Raw genomic sequence first — 22,839 nt, 5'->3', positions numbered from 1 at the left:
ATCTGCCCATCAATTCTTACCTGTCTAACTGTCCCTGCCACTGAGATGTGCATCCATGGCATGATGCTTCCACCACCATGTTTCTCTGTTTTTCTCCAGACGTGGTGCTGGCTGAATCATCTACCTCTTGCTGCTCAAGCCCTTAAACCCTTAAAAGCTTGGACTCGGTCTGAAATTCTGAAGGTGTATTGCTAATCAGATAACAGGATAATGTGTTAGGTTTGTTTGCTTGTTTATTAGGATTTTAATGTCATGCTCTACACCCTTGGCCACATTCACTAATAAATTAGTTAGGGTTATTCTAAATCTCCCCATGAGAACCCATTTGGAAATTAATCATTATCAAATGATTGGGTGGTTAAAAGTTCAGGATAGGGTTGCTCTGATAGAAATGTGTAATGTGTATAAGATTATACATGGAACTGTTCCACAGTATCTTAAAAATTATTTTATTCAGGTGAGGGATGTTCATGGTTATTTTACAAGAAGATCATCCACAGATTTAGTACTTCCATGCTGTAAAAGTAAAGTGGGTAGGGATTCCTTCAGGTTTAATGCAGTATCTTTGTGGAATCTTTTGCCAGGGCCTTTTAAAATATGGGACAGTTTGCGAGGGTTTAGACAAGCTGTTAAGGAATGGTTGTATGAAAGGGGGACGTTAGCCAATTAAAAGTTTTAATAATGTTTATGAATTAAATTGACTATATTGTGTTATGTTATAATGATTGTATTATGATGTCAAGCTTGCTTTGCTGCTGATTGATGGGCTAGATTATGTATAGGGACCACAATGGAAATAAGTCTACGGATTTTTTTGTGTTATCCCTGACTGTTTCAGTTTCTTATAAGAGGCATTGCATCTATTTAGAAAATGTGAAATGGTTTAATAAAATCAATCAATCAAATCAATCAATGGTAGCCACTCATCACACAAGGTTCATCTGTTCACAAGGTCATATCGAACACGTCATGGACAATCCAGCATCTCCAATTCACCTCACTTGCACATCTTTGGACTGTGGGAGGAAACCGGAGCTCCCGGAGTAAAACCACACAGACACGGGGAGAACATGCAAACTCCACACAGAAAGGACCCGGACCGCCCCACCTGGGGTTCGAACCCAGGACCTTCTTGCTGTGAGGCGACAGTGCTACCCACTTAGCCACCGTGCCGCCCTAATGTGTTAAGTAGTAATAAGAGACATCACAGTGTTAATCACCCAATCAAAACAACATTCAGACTCCTGACTGATTGTGAAACATTTTAATGAATTTATTAATAGTTGGTAGTAGGGTGTCCACATATTTTTGTCCACATAGTGAAACAGTATGGGTAACATCATGGACACCTGTTCTTTTAACCACTACGACATGACCGTATTTCAGATGGCGCAGATCTTGATGCTGTCTGTGGTGGAACTGAAGTTCCCCAGGGCAAAATCCAGGCCGACCCCGACCCCGCTCCCCACCCCGAAGGCGGCGAACAGCGGCTGCCTGAACGACACGTCGGAGAACGTGTAGAGGTGCACGAGCATGTCGTCCACGCCATAAAAAGTCAGAGTCTCCGCCTCTCGGTCCAGATACACGCCCACTCTGGGGCAGTAGGTCATGGGGATCTCCTGCTTCTGATTCCCGTGCAGGGCGGCGTAGCATATATCCGACAGCTCCAAGCTCCACGACTGGTCGTTGTAGCCCAGCCCCGCCCTGGCGTCCGAGCCCTCGCGGGGCATGGAGGCGCAGGCGATTCCCACCGAAGAGCCCCGTCCACGCCACTCCACCTCCCAGTAGCAGCGGGTGAAGCTGAGAGGCTCGAGGCTGAAGATCTGAGTCCAGCCGTCGAAGCGTTCTGGGGTGTCGGGGTACGGCTGGGCGCTGGCTTGTAGCGCCGCTTTGGTGTCGTGTTCGCTCAGGACCAATCGCCGATGAGCCGTCTTAGGGTCAAAAGTCAAATCACAGGCATCTGTGAGAGACAGACAGATTCTTGAATTATGTCTATCATTGATACTTGAAGTTACAGAGTCTTTAAAAGTATATAGCCAGTACAATAGAAACAAATCCACAACTGAAAACTATCTTTAAATCTTCTAGGATACATCTCTAAAAGCTTTGCACTCCTGGATTTGGGCAGTTTATCCCATTCTTTATAAAAGATCCTCTCAAGAGGAGAGCATCTGAGAACTGCCATCTTCAGGTCTCTCCATCGATGTTTAATGTGGTTTAAATCTGGGCTTTGGTTGGGCTACTCAATGACATCCACAGACCTGCATAGAAGCCTTTCCGGTGTTGTTTTGGCTGTATGCTTCGGGTCATTGTCTCTTAGTTCTTTTCCATCTCCCTGTCTCCTGGGAAGCACCTCCAAATCATGATGCTCTTACTGTCCCTTGGACTTTATGGTTTGTTTTTTGTCCTGACAGTGCAGTGTAATTTGGGGACCCTTGTAGACCCTGGTGCACCTTTCCAAACTCTAAATCAATTCAGGTTGCAGCAGGTGGATTCAACTAAGTTCTGGACACAACTCAAGGATCGTTAAAGCAAACATGATGCACCTGAGCACAATTTGGACTGTCAAAGTAAAGAGTCTGAATACTTTCGTGAATTAAAGATTTGATTTTTGATCCAGTAATTTCCAGTTTCTGATTCCAACTTGCACTACCTATTTTATGGCCAAGGAGAGCCGAGACCACCACGCGCCCCCTTTAACATAAGAAGTCTCCAGCCGCTTCTTATCACCTGCCAGTGTTGGGTTCCTACACAGAGCCGTATCATGTACAGAGAGCCACGCTAAGCTCCATGTGATTTCACCCACATCGGTACCCGGACCAGTCCCAGAGACTGCATATTGCAGCAGGAACAGACCCCGTCCTATCTTCGCTTCCTCAAACACGGCCAATTGTGCTTGCGTGGACGTCCAGCCAGGTCAGAGGTACGTTAGACCAAGTCTTTTGTTACTAAATCACATATATTTTATTATATATTATATAATCAGATGAACAGGGAATGTATAAATGACCACGTGAAGACAGAAATGATCATGCGAACATGGTGTGTGATGCAGATGTTTAACAGAAGTGTGAACTCACACTGCAGGAACTCGTCTCTGCTCCTCGGTTCAGGAGCCTGAATACTCTCGATATTGATCTCCTTCACTGTGGGGTCAAGAGAGACACAAATCAAACAAACACCATCATACGCTTATTTAATCACGGAAAAATACTGAAGGAAAATAGCAAATTTTTATGTCCCTAAATTCTGATGTCATGCAGTTTTGGGCGGATAGATTTACCTTTTACCTTGTTTACGTAAAACCAAAGAGAAACCAGTGGACCAGAAAGGAAAGTCAACGATTTACTTTAATTTACAGATTTTCTACTCTGAAGCAGAACACAACACTGTCCAAAATATTTCGCTTTGTGCTTTCCTGTTCGTGACGGGACAGTGGTAACATAGTGGGACTATCAGTCAGAGGGTTTGGCTTTAAATCCCAGCCATGCAGGCACTGTTGGGCCCTTATGCAAGGCCCCTGCGCTCTGACCCCAACTTCCAAACTTGATTTTTCCGCATTTTTTCTCCCTAATTTATCGTAGTCAGTTTCTCTTCCGCTGCTGGTGGATCCCTGATTGCAGTTGAGGTGGGTATATTGCTGCTCACGCCCATGCATTCTGCACAGGCGCCTCTCTATCTGCTAATCAGGGTCCTTACACAGCATTTGAAGACCCCACCCATATAGTCCGGTCATCCCTCCCTACTAGAAACGTGTCTGCTTGCAGGCACTGCCAATTATGCCCGCTAGATGGTGCCCAGCCGACTCATTTCGAACCGTGCCATAATCTCAGCACTGGTGTGCTAGCGGAATATCCCACTGCACCACCTGGGTGCCAGAAAATTGTACTGCACGTGTGTATCTGCATATATGATAAATAAAGGCTGATGATTAAAAGGACGTTCCGGCTTTAAGTCATGGATAGATTATATTAAGCTTTGGGGCTCAAACCCATGACCTCCAGGTGATAGAGCAGATGCTTTTACGCTGTACCACTGCTGGTTTTGAGAAACATTTACATGAGTTTCAGCATCATTATTTTCAGTGATAAAGCTGGAGAGATGATGGCGGTTCTTACGTGATGGGAAGGCGGGTCTGATGGAGTCTGCAGATGGAGAATCCAGGAACAATCCAGGATTTACTGTGTGCAGACAAAACACACGAGAGGTTCAATTCATGGTGCATTTAATTTGCTTAGATAAGAGTACAAATAAACATACACTGATCAGTCATAACATTAAAACCACCTCCTTGTTTCTACAATCTGTCCATTTTATCAGCTCCACTTACCATGTAGAAGCACTTTGTAGTTCTACAATTACTGACTTTATATCTGATATTCGGATTGGTTAGCTGGAAAAAAGAGATTTGGTTTGACTTCCTGCTCACCTGATTCTTGCCTCTTCTTCCTGTTTCGAGGTAACAGTGAGCTGAGACTCCACCGATCCGCTGATTTCATCAGGAAACAGAAATAATAAACATTATTAAACATTTACAACATGGTTCTTTGGTGGATTTGCCTAGTTTCCCCCTTTATATAAAGCAGTAGTTAATAAAGGGATATACACCATGTGGACAAAAGTATTGGGACGCCCCTTCTGATTATTGAATTCATGTCTTTCAGACACGACAGTTACTAACAGGTGTAAAAAATCAATCATATAAGGGAAATTCTATGCTTCCAACTTTGCAGCAACAGTTTAGGGAAGGCCTTGCGCTTTAGTTTGAAGTGTGTCTGTGGGAATTTGCATTGACGTCCAACAAGAGGACCTAGGAATTGAGATCAGGTCCAAGTTCCTCCAGACCAGACTCCAGCCAAACGTCAGTGATTCTGGGACAGGGATGGACCTTTCCCAAACTGTTGCCATATAGTTGGAGGCATGTGTTTTATTGTGTGTGTGTGTGTGTGTGTGTGTGTGTGTGTGTGTGTGTGTAAATATCTTACACTGTCTCTCAGGTTGGTGTCTGGTTGGCGGTTGCTGTTCTCTCACGGAGCTCCGTTCATCCCTGTTAGCTACAACACAGAGAGTCAGACCGGCCAATCAGACGTGGTGTTTGAGATCAGACATCAGGTCTGTCTGACAACCCAGCTCTCTCTCTACACTCCCGAGAAGAGGGCGTGTCTAAATCCTTAGATCCTTTAAAATGCTCCTACTGAGGCGCCTTAATTCTGAGTGATGATCTGACTGAATAACGAGGGAGGTAGTGGGGAGCAGGGCAGGTCACCAGGTTTTAGGACAGACCCACTGACCGCTCAGATCGGACGCCGTACCTGCTGTACCTGCCGTCGGTCCGTCATCTCCCAGCCGACTGTCTCTCGATCTGCTGGAGCTCAAACTCCACGTGTCTGCTTGAAGAGAAAATAACAAGGTTAGCACACACACACACACACACACACACACACACACACACACACACACACACACACACACAAGCTTATCATGAGGGGTTCTGAAAATCTGCTGGGTCAAAGATATGTGGACACACCTTCTAATGATTGAATGTAGTCGTTTGGGCCACATTTGCTGCTGACAGATAATAAAGTATAAAAATGATATAAGCTAAATGATATGCTCTTAACATCAGGTCAACAGTTTGGGGAAGTCCCCTTTTTCTTTCAGCATGATTATGCAGCTCTATAGAGAAGTGGTTTGACTAATTACTCAACCCAACTCAACACTTTTGGGATGAATTACACATGGACTGTGAGCCAGACCTCAGTGCCTGACCTCACTGACTCTGTTGTCTGAATGAATGGGCACAAATTCTTACAGACACACTCCAAAGTCTTGTATGGAGATCTGTATCGTGCACATAGAATCACACACCGATCTCCATTATCCCCCGTCTCTGTGTAGCACCATGGATCAGCCAGCAGAGGGTGTAACTGCAGCAGGAATCCCTACAACCCTCCATCTCTCTCTCTCTGACTAGCCAATCATTGTCTGTATAGGCAAAACCGGCTCTGTTGATATGGGCACAGAGAAGTCATGTGCTGTAGACAATCATTTATTTTCCTAGTTAGCAGAAGCTTTTATCTAAATGAACAACTGTGACTGAATTTAGTCCAAGCAGCGGTGGGGCTTGAACCAGCAACCTTTTGATTACTAATCCACTACCATAACCACTCAGCTACCTGTGTGTGTGTGTGTGTGTGTGTGTGTGTGTGTGTGTGTGTGTGTGTGTGTGTGTGTGTGTGTGTGTGTGTGTGTGTGTGTGTGTGTGTGTGTGTGTGTGTGTGTGTGTGTGTGTGTGTGTGTGTGTGTGTGTGTGTGTACTCACCTTGATCTCTGTAGGCTCTCCTCTGTGATGATTGTGGTTGTAGGGAGTGAACACTCACCGTATCGTCCTCTGAAATTTTGGGAATGACGGATCAGTTAGTGTGAAAATGCTGAAGGATCCGAAACCGAAATCACTTGGTTTGGTTCTGCCATTGTTTACAAACCGGTTCTGGTTTGAGGGGTGGGGGTGAAGAATTCACCTGCACCGGACGGGTTCATACAGAGATCCGTATCGCGCATGGAGAGTCATGCACCGATTTCTATTATCCCCTGTCTCTGTGCAGCGCCTCAACCAGCCAGCAGAGGTCGTAACTGCAGCAGTTATGAAGAATCCCTGTTTAGCCGTTGTTCCATCCTTACAGACTCACAGCCAATCAGAGCCCGGTCGGCTGATAGCAGAGCTGAGAGTCTCCTTTTTCTCACAATCTAGTCATATCCAATTCCCCTGATTGTATATCTCCTCTGCGGCTGCAGACTTGCCCCCTCCGACACGTGTTGAGTTGCCAAATGCTTGTTTCCACAGGGAACAGGATTGCACATGGAGAGTCATGCACTGCTCTTCGTTATTCACTATCCCTGATGCGCACCTCGACCGGCCAGCAGAGGTCATTATTGCAGCACTGATGAGAAATCCTACGGACCTCCCTATCTCGGACCAGCCAATCATGTCTGCATGTAGGCGCCCCACCGGCCAACAGCAGAGCTGAGATTCGAACTCACAAGCACTGGTGGGCTAGTATGCTTTAGCGCTGCACCACCCAAGCGGTACGCTCACCTTTGAGCTGGTGAAGATACCGATGCAGAACATTTAAAAATATATATTTTAGTAAATTGTAATATTTTAATAAAGTGTCGTCCTGAAAGCAGAGACAGACGATTGGTGAGTGATGACCCCTACAGGACTGTGAAGAGCTGGTAGAAGTTGAGTATTGACCACATTATCTTTGTACCGCTGAGGTTCTAACGGCCGGTGTACAGAACACAACACAGAACTGTTCCATCGCTAGAACAAGCCATGTTTTTGAGCGGTATGACTGCTCTTACCCTGATCATCACCGGTGTTTCTGTTTCGTCCAGTTGAAGATCTTGTTGAGTTCTGATTCTGTCTCTCTGATTCTGTACGTAACACAGAAACAAATGCACAGTGTTATTAAGTATAATGTTAAAATCTGTCGTTTTATTTTAATGGAATTTAGCATATGCTTTTATCTGAAGCAGCTTTCAATTGTTTGGACTGTGCTCATTAACATTTGTAAGTTAAGAGCCTTTATCAAGGGCCTAAGAATGGCAACCTGGCTGATTTGAAAGAGAAACACTTCATGGAAGCATGGTGTTACGGTTCATCACAGAGCTGTTAAGTGGGGCTGAGGTCAGGGCTCCGTGCTGGACACTGCAGTTTCTTTACTAAGCTTGCTCAATCAGAAGGGGCGTCCAAATACTTTTGTCCATACAGTGTGTATGATGAAGTTACCTGTGAGTCTCTCGTTTCTTCTCTGTCTCTCTCTAGGACCCAGCGAGCTCGAACTCATATCAGCTTTGAATAAGCACATTATAAATCAGCCTATATATATAATTATACTCTATATTATTAACACAGAGGAACGATCATGTGACGGGGGTCACAGGGGGGTTTGGAGGGGTACGTTATATCTCACCTCGCTCTCTGCTGTGATTTGCTCTCGGTCTGTCAGCTACAACGACAAATAAACTTTAATTAAACGTCAAATTACGTATGACTTTGTACCTAAAACGTTATCACACACTGGTGGACACACACTCACCCTGTGACTGGTTTGGACTCTTGAGGTCCTGGTTCCGTGTTACAGGCGCTAAAGGGTCGAGCAGAGCAATTTAGAAACGACTGATCGTGAAAATCTATTAAAAATGGCAAATCCGGCTCGGAAACCTTACCTGGGCCTCGGACACTTACAGAGGGCAAAGATGGTGGTCCTGCAACACACACACACACACACACACACACACACACACACACACACACACAGTATTAATATCATAAATGTATTATATACACTGGTCAGCCATAACATTAAAACCACCTCCTTGTTTCTACACTCACTGTTCATTTTATCAGCTCCACTTACCATATAGAAGCACTTTGTAGTTCTACAATTACTGACTGTAGTCCATCTATTTCTTTACATACCTTTTTAGCTTGCTTTTACCCTGTTCTTCAATGGTCACCACCACAGAGCAGGTATTATTTAGGTGGTGGATCATTCTCAGCACTGCAGTGACACTGACATGGTGGTGGTGTGTTAGTGTGTGTTGTGCTGGTATGATTGGATCAGACACAGCAGCGCTGCTGGAGTTTTTAAACACCTCAATGTCACTGCTGGACTGAGAATCGTCCACCAACCAAAAATGTCCAGCCAACAGCGCCCCGTCTTTGACTTTACATCTACAAGGTGGACCAACTAGGAGTGTCTAATAGAGCAGCGCTGCTGTGTCTTATTCACTCATACCAGCACAACACACACTAACACACCACCACCATGTCAGTGCTGAGAATCATCCACCACCTAAATAATACCTGCTCTGTGGTGGTCCTGTGGGGGTCCTGACCATTGAAGAACAGCATGAAAGGAGCTAACAAAGCATGTAGAGAAACAGATGGACTACAGTCAGTAATTGTAGAACTACAAAGTGCTTCTATATGGTAAGTGGAGCTGATAAAATGGACAGTGAGTGTAGAAACAAGGAGGTGGTTTTAATGTTATGGCTGATCGGTGTATATTCCTGACCAAAATTCAGAAAGAGACACACCTTGTGTTCGGCTGTTTGCTGTTTTACCTCCCAGTCCTGAAAACACTGAGAGATAAAAAACGCAGATTTATTTACATTCACATCCAGTTTGCAATCTGATTCTCACCAATAACCAAACGTCACTCACATTTTAAGATTCCGGACTTCTGGTTGCTTTGCGGGGTGGGTACAGTGAAAGCTGACATGTTGAAGACTGCGGGAGGAAGATGAAGACGTTTGACGTGGGTTTGTACACGTGTCCATGTCTTTGGTAAAAGAATATGTGCGTGCAGAAAATTATTAGCAAAATAATTCCTATCTGTTCCCCCAAATTTCCTTCCAATTTAGTCGTATCCAATTCCCCGATGGTATTTCACCCCTACTGCTGCAGACCTCCACTCCTGACCAAGGAGGGTCGTCACTAACACACGCCCCCTCCGACACGTGTGCAGTACCGACCGCTTCTTTTCTTATCATGCACAAGAGTCACGCACTGATCTCCTTTATCCCCAGTCTCTGTGCAGCTTCATTGATCAGCCAGCAGAGGTCGTAACTGCAGCACTTATGAGGAATCACTACGCTTTCTTGCCCTCGGATGAGCCAGTCATTTTCCATATAGACACATGGCCAAATGCTGTCATCTTTTTAAGTCACTTTTAAGTCTTATGTGAAGACGTCTCAGAAGAGCGGCTGCTGTTCTAGCTGAAATGAAGGGATGTCCAACGAACTCATGGTCAGGTGTCCAAATACTTTTGACCATATAGAGCGGATGTCCACCTTTGTGTGTGTGTGTGTGTGTGTTTAACCTGTTTTGTTAATTTTGTCCAGTTCTTGGTTGCACATGTTCTCCACCTTCTCCCTCAGATCCAGGACGATGTTGCGTACAGGAATGAACGAGGCGTCCAGATTTGCCGTCACGCTGCCCATCTCACTGAGCTCCGGAGAGCAAAGATTCTGATACGTCTGTTCAAAACACAGTGAGAGAATCGGAGATATGGCAGTTAGTAGGGAGAGATAGCAGCGGGGTTATAAAGTTAGTGTGTCTGTAAGTGTTAATAATGCAAATTAAAAAAATTAATAATAATATAATATTTCCAGTCCTAGTGCTGCTACTGGATTGGCTGTGTGTGAGGGAGAAAAGGTTGGATAGAATTTCTCCTACTGGTTGAGGCACTGGGATTTTGATTGGGAATTCATCCTGTATTTTTAATGCTAGCTACAGCTAGTCTTTTGTCCCGTTAAGATCTTTATAAGCTTAGCCGAGGCCACGTATCAACATCATCCAGAAATACCGCTGACTCCAGGTACATGGGCTGAAACTTATCTGAGAGGGACCATTTTTGGAAATAATGACAGTCATGTTCATCTATTTATGTCATTTTTTTCTATTTTATTTCTGCATTTTCTCCCCTTTTTCCCGATTTATCGTAGTCAATCTGTCTTCCACTGCTGGTGGATCCCTGATTGCGTTCGAGGAGGGTATATTGCTGCTCACGCCTCATCCGACCCTTGCGCAGGAGGATCTGTGTATCTGTTTGTAGTTATCTGTTATCTGGGTATCTGTTAACCAGGACCCCACCCACATAGTCCGGTCATCCCGCACAGCAGATACGATGGCCAATTATTGTCTGCTGCAGGCACTGCCAATTGTGGGTGTTACACAGCAGCATCTAATGAGTTTGCCCTTTGGTAACCCTTATGTGGAAGAGTCAAAGTAGCTCCAGGTTCTAAGTGAGTGAGTTACTGTAAGTAAGTGAGTGAGTGAATGAGTGAGTGAATGAGTGTAGTTCCCTAACATGTATTGGCACACTGTCCACGGTGTATTGCAATGATTCCAGGTGACCCAGAGTAAGGCCCATAGTCTGTGGAATACTGGACATAAAAATAAAACGACGTGTACGTTTGTGTACCTTGAGGTAGTGAATGTTATCCTGACAGGTCACCAGCTTCTTCAGCTCTACTTCTTTCTTCTTCATCTGACTGACCTCAGTCTCCAGTTTGTCCACCACCTGCTGAACCTCGCTGATCTTCTCCTGCCCGCTGGAGCTCATCACCTGCTGGATCAGATCTGCCAAGCGCTGCACAGAACGCTGGAGCTCATCCAGCACCACTTCTGATTCTTCATTTACCTCGTCGGATTCTTTCTACAAGCAACAGCGACAACATCTGGCTTTTAGGTGCTGGTTTGGAAACAGGGGTACAGGGGTGTCATTCTTGTTGCAGCTGCTGGAATCATTTTTTTTCTGATAATGTCAGAATGTCAGTAATTTCCTTGAAAAAGAGACCACTGTTCCATGTACAATTACAGTACTTGTACTTTTTTTTTGTTTGGAAATCTATTATATACTTTCTCTGATCAGCTTTTCTGTGGATCAGCTTGTGGATCAGTTTAATGGGTGTAGTAAAGTTAGCCATATGTATATGGACACAAAGAAGTCAGCAAATGTAGTAAATCATAATCAGTATTAAAGAATGAGAAGAATGAGAAGGACATTTCACACCTTTAAATAACATTAATACCCTACTACACCACCATTTTAATAATGTTAGCTTCTGTTTGTATGAGGGAGTAAGTAAATATGTAAATGTGTTGTTCTGTACTGGTGCGCTGTCCAGGGTGTATTTTGCCCTGCGGACAGCATTTCCGGGTGTCGTGGAACCCAATGCAGTCCTGACTGGCATAAGTGGTTAGTGTACATTACTTAATGATAAATGCCCAAACATGACACTCAAAATGGTCTCTTTTAAAAATTGCTTTAAGAGCTGAACATCTCTTCAAATGTTCTTACATTTATAGATTTTACTGGCTATGTTTAAAGTCTTCAAACACATAAAATGAAATGAAATAACCTGCTAGTCTTACGATGCTGCACAATCTGCTCCTTGGTCAAACCAGTTTGACCAGAATGGTAACTCTAAAGATAGAGAACTGGGTGTGTTACACTTGGGGAGGGGGAGTTAAATAGGCACATTAGGAAGTTAATTTTTGGTTAAAAACGTGTTTAGGGGTGAGAGGTATTGTTTGTTAATGGCTGTCCAGCCAGTGTGGGTGTTGGGCATGTGGCAGACGTTGCCAGTGCAATTAGGAATTGGCTATGACTATATTAGGCATGGTTCTTGATCAAACATACAGCTGCTATGAAACCAGCTCTGGTCATTCATACATGTTATTGAAAAATACAGTATATACAGTGTATCACAAAAGTGAGTACACCCCTCACATTTCTGCAGATATTTAAGTATATCTTTTCATGGGACAACACTGACAAAATGACACTTTGACACAATGAAAAGTAGTCTGTGTGCAGCTTATATAACAGTGTAAATTTATTCTTCCCTCAAAATAACTCAATATACAGCCATTAATGTCTAAACCACCGGCAACAAAAGTGAGTACACCCCTAAGAGACTACACCCCTAAATGTCCAAATTGAGCACTGCTTGTCATTTTCCCTCCAAAATGTCATGTGATTTGTTAGTGTTACTAGGTCTCAGGTGTGCATAGGGAGCAGGTGTGTTCAATTTAGTAGTACAGCTCTCACACTCTCTCATACTGGTCACTGAAAGTTCCAACATGGCACTTCATGGCAAAGAACTCTCTGAGGATCTTAAAAGACGAATTGTTGCGCTACATGAAGATGGCCAAGGCTACAAGAAGATTGCCAACACCCTGAAACTGAGCTGCAGCACAGTGGCCAAGATCATCCAGCGTTTTAAAAGAGCAGGGTCCACTCAGAACAGACCTCGCGTTGGTCGTCCAAAGAAGCTGAGTGCACGTGCTCAGCATCACATCCAACTGCTGTATTTGAAAGATAGGCGCAGGAGTGCTGTCAGCATTGCTGCAGAGATTGAAAAGGTGGGGGGTCAGCCTGTCAGTGCTCAGACCATACGCCGCACACTACATCAAATTGGTCTGCATGGCTGTCACCCCAGAAGGAAGCTTCTTCTGAAGTCTCTACACAAGAAAGCCCGCAAACAGTTTGCTGAAGACATGTCAACAAAGGACATGGATTACTGGAACCATGTCCTATGGTCTGATGAGACCAAGATTAATTTGTTTGGTTCAGATGGTCTCAAGCATGTGTGGCGGCAATCAGGTGAGGAGTACAAAGATAAGTGCGTCATGCCTACAGTCAAGCATGGTGGTGGGAATGCCATGGTCTGGGGCTGCATGAGTGCAGCAGGTGTTGGGGAGTTACATTTCATTGAGGGACACATGAACTCCAATATGTACTGTGAAATACTGAAGCAGAGCATGATCCCCTCCCTCCGGAAACTGGGTCGCAGGGCAGTGTTCCAGCATGATAATGACCCCAAACACACCTCTAAGACGACCACTGCTTTATTGAAGAGGCTGAGGGTAAAGGTGATGGACTGGCCAAGCATGTCTCCAGACCTAAACCCAATAGAACATCTTTGGGGCATCCTCAAGCGGAAGGTGGAGGAGTGCAAAGTCTCGAATATCCGCCAGCTCCGTGATGTCGTCATGGAGGAGTGGAAAAGCATTCCAGTGGCAACCTGTGAAGCTCTGGTAAACTCCATGCCCAGGAGAGTTAAGGCAGTTCTGGGAAATAATGGTGGCCACACAAAATATTGACACTTCAGAAACTTTCACTAAGGGGTGTACTCACTTTTGTTGCCGGTGGTTTAGACATTAATGGCTGTATATTGAGTTATTTTGAGGGAAGAATAAATTTACACTGTTATATAAGCTGCACACAGACTACTTTTCATTGTGTCAAAGTGTCATTTTGTCAGTGTTGTCCCATGAAAAGATATACTTAAATATCTGCAGAAATGTGAGGGGTGTACTCACTTTTGTGATACACTGTATATCTATATACCTTATGTACATATGTATCTTAATTTCATGCCCATGACATCCCAAAAAAGTTGGGACCGGGTTAAATCAAGTTACAAAAAATCTAGATTAAATGATGCTGTCATCATCTATAGTCTGTAATCTGAGATGGACTGGTGTGAAATGGAAACACTGGGGTACATACACATTTTTGAGCAACATATGCTTCCATCTAGAGTATGCGTTTATCAGGAACGTCCCTGCTAGTGCCATGTTACAACAGCATGTTTTGCTGTAAGAGAGCAGGTACTAGACTGTACCTGCCTGCAGTCCATACCAGAGAACGTATGGAGCTTCATGAAACCCAGTATACCACAACAGAAACCCTGAACTAGAGAGAATGGGAAAAATCCATTTGTTTAGGATTTGTGGTTGCTGTTTTGTTGTTGTTGTTGTTGTTGTGTGTGTGTGTGTGTGTGTAATGATGATAATTACCATGAGTGTATCCAGGACTTTCTTCATGTCCTTGAGTTCTCTTTCTCTCTCCTGCAGTCGCTGCTGATTCTCCGTCTGAACCGCCGCTATGGTTTTCTACAACACCAATGAAGAGCAGCAACACACACACACACACACACACACACACACACACACACACACACACACACACACTTATAATTACTGTTTGCATTAGAATAAGCAGAAAAAAACATTGATGTGTATGAGAAAATGTAAATAAAAAATGTAAATCTGAGCATTTAATCATAATAAATTTCAGCTTTTAAAGTATTAACATGCACAGTTATAATTTATCATTCACCCTTGAAATATGTTCATGTGGTTTGTACCAATCATTTAGTGTTAATTAATTAATTAATTCATTCATTCATTTATTGTCGTTTTTACCACCATTTATACTGGTTGGGGTCGTGGTGGGTCGGATATATTGGGCCAAAGGTAGGAAACACATTTACATTTTACATTTTCGGCATTTAGCAGACGCTCTTATCCAGAGCGACGTACAGAAGTCCATAGTAAACATTACCTTACTCTAGTTCACATAGCCTACAGTTCAAGAACACAAATCTGCTGAAACCCTGATAGAACCAACAGTTTTTTTTTTTGCATGAAATTAATAAGAGCGTTAGTAAGTAAGTGCAAGTCAGCTTAAGTGTTTAGTAAAGAGGTGATGAAGGTTTTTAATCGTTTTTTAAAGACAACGAGAGACTCAGATGTTCGGACAGACAGATGACGCTCGTTCCACCACTTGGGTGCCGATACAGAGAAGAGCCTTGATGCCCAGAGTCTTGGGTGGAGGATCAAGTCCAGCGAGACTGGTGGCTCGGAGGTTGCGTGGTACAGAGCGGGGTTTGATTGGACCACGAAGGTAACACTGGACAAGTAATCAGAAGGTTGCCGGTTCAAGCCCCACCGCTGCCAGGTTGCCACTGTTGGACCCTTGAGCAAGACCCTTAACCCTCAATTGCTTAGATTGTATACTGTCACAGTAGTCAGTCACTGCACCACTATACAACGACTTTTATTAAATGTACAATTTATTTATCCTCATTTTCATTTATTTTTGACACAGTATGACAAAGATCATATTTAACTATTTTATTAGAATGTGTTATTTATTATTTTATTTATTTTGACACATTATGCTTACATTTTTCATTTATTGAGTTTTTGTTTGAATTATTTCTTATTTCTGTTTTGTATTTTAGAAACATTAAACCCTAATATCTTTATTAATCTGATTTAATCATGTATTTTATTATTATTATTGTAATTAATTTGATATTATTTTGGCTGATTTGACTGACAGGATTAAGTCGCTGCTCTGACAGTTGGAGAGATGAAACGCGATCTAATTGGTCTATTTCCAAATGATGCTAAATGAAACGTTTTGATTGGACCATTCAAACGGTTTCTATGGATACGGAAACGCCGGCGGTTTTTTTTAACGGTTATTTCACGAGCTCATTTTCAGGCGTTTGTTAACGGTCCTGATATGAGAGGAATGAGGCGGTAAGTTCAGGTAATATTCGATTTTTATATAAAAATTACTTTAATTTAATGCATTCTAATGTTATCAACTTGAATAAAATGGTTTAAAGTAGTGGGAATTTGTTTGGAATTTGTTTTGGATTAGAGAAACAAAGCACAAGCGCCCACAGTAATGTTAATGATAGGTGCTGAGTTACAGTACTGTAGGGGAGAGCGGGTCGCTTGGTTTAGGGTTTGATGAACAGTGGTTGATGGGTAAGCTCACTGTCTTACATACATTTCAATAACCATACCATAATAACAATAAATAATCTGTGAGCATATTTAATACGTTGTTATTACACATTTCCAGAACTTTTGGGACATTTTGTAAATGCAACGTAAAGAAGAAACTGAGATTTGTTTATTCTTAATTGATGAAAGTAGAAATAAAAGGCTTATAATGCTTTCACTGATCAGCTTCATTATATTTTGTAAATATAAACACGTTTAGAATTTGATGCCTGAAACACACCTATTTGATCAGCCTGTGAGCACTGATGAAGGTCTAGAAGATGAGCGACTCAAACAGCAGCAATAGATGAGCGATCGTCTCTGACTTTACATCTACAAGGTGGACCGACTAGGTAGGAGTGTCTAATGGAGTGGACAGTGAGTGGACACGGTGTTTAAACACTCCAGCAGCGCTGCTGTGTCTGATCCACTCATACCAGCACAACACACACTAACACACCACCACCATGTCAGTGTCACTGCAGTGCTGAGAATGATCCACCACCTAAATAATACCTGCTCTGTGGGGGTCCTGACCATTGAAGAACAGCATGAAAGGGGGTAACAAAGCACGCAGAGAAACAGATGGACTACAGTCAGTAATTGTAGAACTACAAAGTACTCCTATATTTTTAAATGGTGTAACTTGAATATTCTTTAAACTGTTCACTCTTATTTGCCCATGTCATAACCTTTTTGAGTGTGTTGCAGGCATCGAGGTTTATGGTTACAGAATACAATGAAGTTGATTAGTGACATTGGAAATTTTGTTTAATTTTTTCCATTAAATATTCTAAAGAAGTAACAAATTACAGATTCCTGTTTTACTGCAATTTACAAATCTCTTCCATATCAGTTTTTTTTATCTTCCAAACACTAGTACAGTGACTTAACCACTGATCTACACCGATCTATAGAGTGTACCATGCTTCAAAGTATAAAATATACAATAGAATTGTATAATGTAATGTACTATACATTAATTATTGTTATTTTTCTCTTCTCTTTTCCTGCAGTCTTTAAGTGCTTATTTAGCTAATAAATAAGAAGAACCACCTCTTCATTTCTGAGCACAAAGAAGCACGATTCCTGACCCAGGTAGGGGTTTCTAATCTTATATTTCCAAACATGTAAAGGTGAAATTTTAAAATAGAAATGTATAGATATAAGCTGGATAACTAAGCCACACGTTTAATTTAACAACTTATTAGCTACAGTAACCTTGTAGATCCTGTGCATGTGTTGACTGACTAGAGTTTGAGTAAACAACTCTAAAAATGAGTACAGTATTTTAAGAAATACACTGAATTAACTTTAAAAAGTTTGACATGGGACCACGCCTCTATCTTCCTTTGTAAGTCTCAGACTTTACTCCTAAAACCAGATTTTTGGGTTGGATCAGCACGCTAACACACAGCTTTAAGTCATGAGTAAGTGTTTAGGCTGAGTGTCTCAGTCTGTATTAGGATTTCCTCTGATAACCAACATACCGCAACAAGCAGTTCCACACACTTCAGACAGAATAAATGTCATACTTAGTGTATTAAGGAGTATTGTTACCTACAATTGTTAAATTCCTGATATTAATCTAGTCTGTTTACTCAAATGCCATTGTTGCAAAATTCCAGAGCAGGAATTTGAAGCCATTCAGTACCTATTCAAATAAGGACAGACCTTCTGCTACAAAAACGAACAGATCAGTATCAGACCCCAAAACCTTATTGCTTAACTCCAACTGAGATCGCAGGTACAGTCTGTACAAAGACGTGGTGCACCTTTTTTAAAAACATAAATTAATGAATGAATAAATGAATTAATGCCTTTATTGTCATTGTATATGAAATACAATGAAATTGTCTGTGCAACTTCTTGCATACGCTGGAAGATACACACTAACACGGTGAAATACCCACAATAATTAAGTTCTTAAATATTAAGACTAAAAGTATAAAAAGAAAAAGTATATACAAATATATATTAAAAATTTATATAAAAAGTGTAGCAGTATTATTGCAAATTCAGTTTTTAGAATGATATTAAGGTGGAAAGGGGTAGGAGGGCATTATTTATTTAATACAACAATGACACTTGGAAATAAACAGTTTTTCAGTGTGGAGGTGTGTGTCCTTATGACCCTATAACCTTCCAGATGGAGGCAGAGAACACCCTGTGTCCAGGGTAAGTTGCAATAAATGAATTGTTTGTAAATGAATTGGTAAATGTTGGTGATTTATCAGATATTTCAGAGATTGTGTTGTGGTGTACAGTGTATCACAAAAGTGAGTACACCCCTCACATTTCTGCAGATATTTAAGTATATCTTTTCATGGGACAACACTGACAAAATGACACTTTGACACAATGAAAAGTAGTCTGTGTGCAGCTTATATAACAGTGTAAATTTATTATTCCCTCAAAATAACTCAATATACAGCCATTAATGTCTAAACCACCAGCAACAAAAGTGAGTACACCCCTTAGTGAAAGTTCCTGAAGTGTCAATATTTTGTGTGGCCACCATTATTTCCCAGAACTGCCTTAACTCTCCTGGGCATGGAGTTTACCAGAGCTTCACAGGTTGCCACTGGAATGCTTTTCCACTCCTCCATGACGACATCACGGAGCCGGCGGATATTCGAGACTTTGCGTTCCTCCACCTTCCGCTTGAGGATGCCCCAAAGATGTTCTATTGGGTTTAGGTCTGGAAACATGCTTGGCCAGTCCATCACCTTTACCCTCAGCCTCTTCAATAAAGCAGTGGTCGTCTTAGAGGTGTGTTTGGGGTCATTATCATGCTGGAACACTGCCCTGCGACCCAGTTTCCGGAGGGAGGGGATCATGCTCTGCTTCAGTATTTCACAGTACATATTGGAGTTCATGTGTCCCTCAATGAAATGTAACTCCCCAACACCTGCTGCACTCATGCAGCCCCAGACCATGGCATTCCCACCACCATGCTTGACTGTAGGCATGACACACTTATCTTTGTACTCCTCACCTGATTGCCGCCACACATGCTTGAGACCATCTGAACCAAACAAATTAATCTTGATCTCATCAGACCATAGGACATGGTTCCAGTAATCCATGTCCTTTGTTGACATGTCTTCAGCAAACTGTTTGCGAGCTTTCTTGTGTAGAGACTTCAGAAGAGGCTTCCTTCTGGTGTGACAGCCATGCAGACCAATTTGATGTAGTGTGCGGCGTATGGTCTGAGCACTGACAGGCTGACCCCCCACCTTTTCAATCTCTGCAGCAATGCTAACAGCACTCCTGCGCCTATCTTTCAAAGACAGCAGCTGGATGTGACGCTGAGCACGTGCACTCAGCTTCTTTGGACGACCAACACGAGGTCTGTTCTGAGTGGACCCTGCTCTTTTAAAACACTGGATGATCTTGGCCACTGTGCTGCAGCTCAGTTTCAGGGTGTTGGCAATCTTCTTGTAGCCTTGGCCATCTTCATGTAGCGCAACAATTCGTCTTTTAAGATCCTCAGAGAGTTCTTTGCCATGAGGTGCCATGTTGGAACTTTCAGTGACCAGTATGAGAGAGTGTGAGAGCTGTACTACTAAATTGAACACACCTGCTCCCTATGAACACCTGAGACCTAGTAACACTAACAAATCACATGACATTTTGGAGGGAAAATGACAAGCAGTGCTCAATATGGACATTTAGGGGTGTAGTCTCTTAGGGGTGTACTCACTTTTGTTGCCGATGGTTTAGACATTAATGGCTGTATTTTGAGTTATTTTGAGGGAAGAATAAATTTACACTGTTATATAAGCTGCACACAGACTACTTTTCATTGTGTCAAAGTGTCATTTTGTCAGTGTTGTCCCATGAAAAGATATACTTAAATATCTGCAGAAATGTGAGGGGTGTACTCACTTTTGTGATACACTGTATGTCGTGAATCTGATCATGCATGGATTTCACAGATCGTTTTGATTGCTTAACAAATATTTATAAGGCATATATCCCATTGTAATTGCTTCCAAGCGGGTTTAAATTTGGTAAAGTTCATAAAAGTGGTCTGAAAAAGTGTTGACGTTGTTTATAGTAATAAAAATTTAGGCCCACTGCATGTGGCAGGTCAAACTGAGGGTGAAAAGAATTCTTTACTGAGAGAACTCAATGCTTTAAATCCTCACCTGTTTTTCAGTTCGCTCCACCTGAGTGGACACGCTCTCGTGGTCCTTGTGTTTATTACTCGTACACAGCCAGCAGACGTAGAGCTGGCACGTCCGGCAGTAGAACTCGTGTAGGTACTTGTGCTCGGGGCAGATCTTCTGTGTCAGGTCACCGGTCGGTGCGATAAGCTCATGGCTCTTAAATTTATCCTGAGTTTGATGTGGCTTCACGTGGCTCTCGCAGAACGATGCCATGCACACCAGGCAGGTTTTCACGGCCTCCCTCATGTCCTGGCACCGATCACAGGACACCGACGTGCCGGGTTTTTTCTGGGTGGCTTGTGGGTTCCGCGCTCCCCGTTCTGAGGCGGACGCGGCAGCTCGGCGTGCGCTCCGGATCGATTCTCGTGCGGCGGAGCTCAGGTTGCCCAGGCGCAGCTGCTCCACGGCTTCTGCCAGCATGGTGTTACGGCAGAGGGGCGGCCGAGGGTCGAAGTTCTGCCGGCACTCGGGGCAGCTACACGTGCCTCTCTTCTTGTGCTCAGAGTCCCAGTAATCGGCGATGCAGTACATGCAGTAGCTGTGGCCGCATGGAATCGTCACAGGATCGGTGGGTAAATCCAGGCAAACGGGGCAGTTAAACTGCTCCTCCGTCCATAAACGACCCCGACTCATTTTTTGATAGTGAGTTAAAACACAAACTCGCGTAGTACGTAGCAGCCTTATACCCAGTGTGAGTGTAACCGGAGGAATGTGGTGTGTTGAGGTTCACTGTCACGTTTCAGATGTTTGAGGGCGGGGTAACAGAGCAGGTTTGGGAAGAAAAACGGGTATTTTACCAACATTCCAGCATTCCTTTCTTTCCTCTCTGTATTACTCTGCTTTATTAAATCCTCATTTCTCCTCGCTGTCAAAGCTTATGGTTTACAGTTCATTTACCATTAAACTGGTATAGTATAACATACAGGATTTTGCCAGGTAGGGGATTTTCCAGCCAAATTTATTTGTGTGAGAATACTTATTTGGCATAGTTTGTACCTACCTCAGAAATAAAAGGGCATTCATAAATAAAAAATAAGCACAAATACAGGGTTTTATTTTATTTTTTTAAGAGAAATAATGAAAGGAAACTTTGTCATTTGTCTTCAATTTCATTTTGTTTAAAAAAATCAGGAAAAATTGTATCATGAAGCCAGTATCGTGAATCATATGGCATCGTAAGAAGAGTGTATCGTTACATCCCTATTTATTATTATTATTGTGGCGCCGGCGAGCAGGAAGAATAGCGTCAGGGCCGCCAGTGAGCTGCCTTTGGCAGTTCATTCAGTGGTTTAGGGACAGACACCCATTCATACACACATACAATCATACAACAGACAAACATATAAGCTACTTACCCAACCCTTAGACACCACTGCCGCAAGGCTTTCTGGGTAAAGCCCGTGCCAGCCCCCAGTGGCGACGCTACATTATTATTATTACTTGTAGGCTCACCAGTTCTGAAAGGACCTTCGTCCTCTTAAATTTATTGTTTAAGCTTTTGCCATTCCAACTTCCAGTAGCCTACATAAGAGAAATTAAGGAAACTATATTGATTTCCATATAAATGTACAATGACTGTGTACATACATAAGAACCCCCAACACTAAGCAAGGTAAAAAAAAACTGTCTTTTATTAGGATTCAGTAATCATACAGGAAGCAATGCTCATGCTGATTAATAATTTATATGAATTATATAAATCCATATGAACTGGAAACACAGCAGAGCATAAACAGTTCTGTTAAAATATACAGATGATAAATGACATAAACCTGAAAGTTTTCTTGTCTTTCAATGTGATTATCACGTCCATGTTTACACTAGTTCTCACCCAATTCTCACTCTGTGATTAATTGGTTAATTGATTGAGTAATTAAAACACCATGTTAACATTTGTAGAAACCCTGCAACTTCACCCTTTTGTTAAGAACAAAGTTAGAATCTGTTTATGCATCTGCACAGCTGTAATTACACACCAGTTCACCCAGCAGCCTGACATGAAACACTGGGACAGAGAACATCCAGAACATTGATGGTTAAGATGAAATAAGATTAAATATAACAGTAGTTACAGAGAAAAGAAACAATAAGGCAGTACAGATCTAATTTTCATGACCACTCAACATTCCAATTCATCCCAGAAGTATTAGGGGTTGCAAATTATGTCGGGGCTCTAAACCAGTTCATCAAACCCTGTGTTTGGGATCTTTGTGTTGTGCACAGTGGTGTGTCATGTTGAACAGGGGAATGGCCCTTCCCCAAATTGTTGCCACACATTTGGAGGATATTTTTATATTTATATTCTCTTTCTGCTTCTACTAAGACTATCATGCACAAGGCATGCGCAGTGTCGCTGGCCTCAACTTTTCACTTCTCACAAAGACCCGCACAGCGCCCGGAGAGCCACCCTACAAACTACCGCTTTAGTTTGCACTGCAGCGCCAGTTCAGACGCCTCAACAAGTTTCATTTTCACAGCAGTACTGAAACCTCCTCCTCT

At 42.6% G+C, this 22,839-nt stretch overlaps 1 protein-coding gene across 1 annotated transcript; it reads right to left on the bottom strand.

Annotated features, from left to right (window-relative positions):
• Nucleotides 1-1,302: 1,302 nt before the first annotated feature.
• Nucleotides 1,303-20,973, bottom strand: trim25l (tripartite motif containing 25, like). Its single transcript, XM_062998174.1, has 18 exons — nt 20,320-20,973; nt 14,381-14,476; nt 10,995-11,228; nt 9,891-10,047; nt 9,233-9,298; nt 9,106-9,150; nt 8,233-8,271; nt 8,103-8,150; nt 7,977-8,012; nt 7,793-7,855; nt 7,366-7,437; nt 6,323-6,391; nt 5,313-5,387; nt 4,986-5,054; nt 4,430-4,489; nt 4,119-4,181; nt 3,081-3,146; nt 1,303-1,960 (listed from the first exon to the last, which is right to left on the bottom strand). Exons 1-18 carry the CDS (start codon nt 20,971-20,973, stop codon nt 1,383-1,385), a joined length of 2,490 nt encoding a protein of 829 aa, XP_062854244.1. The 3' UTR covers nt 1,303-1,382.
• Between the last annotated feature and the right edge of the window lie 1,866 nt (nt 20,974-22,839).

This window comes from Trichomycterus rosablanca, chromosome 6, assembly GCF_030014385.1.
Source record: "Trichomycterus rosablanca isolate fTriRos1 chromosome 6, fTriRos1.hap1, whole genome shotgun sequence".
Taxonomy (NCBI): domain Eukaryota; kingdom Metazoa; phylum Chordata; class Actinopteri; order Siluriformes; family Trichomycteridae; genus Trichomycterus; species Trichomycterus rosablanca.
This window is presented reverse-complemented; position numbering and strand designations above follow the sequence as displayed.

Excerpts from the sequence above, each read along its gene's own strand:
- trim25l (XM_062998174.1), bottom strand. The coding sequence starts at position 20,973 with ATGAGTCGGGGTCGTTTATGGACGGAGGAGCAGTTTAACTGCCCCGTT. Across the intron at positions 11,229-14,380 it reads AAGTCCTGGATACACTCATG|AAAGAATCCGACGAGGTAAA; the intron begins GTAATTATCATC and ends TGTTGCTTGTAG. Across the intron at positions 10,048-10,994 it reads ATAACATTCACTACCTCAAG|ACGTATCAGAATCTTTGCTC; the intron begins GTACACAAACGT and ends TGTTTTGAACAG.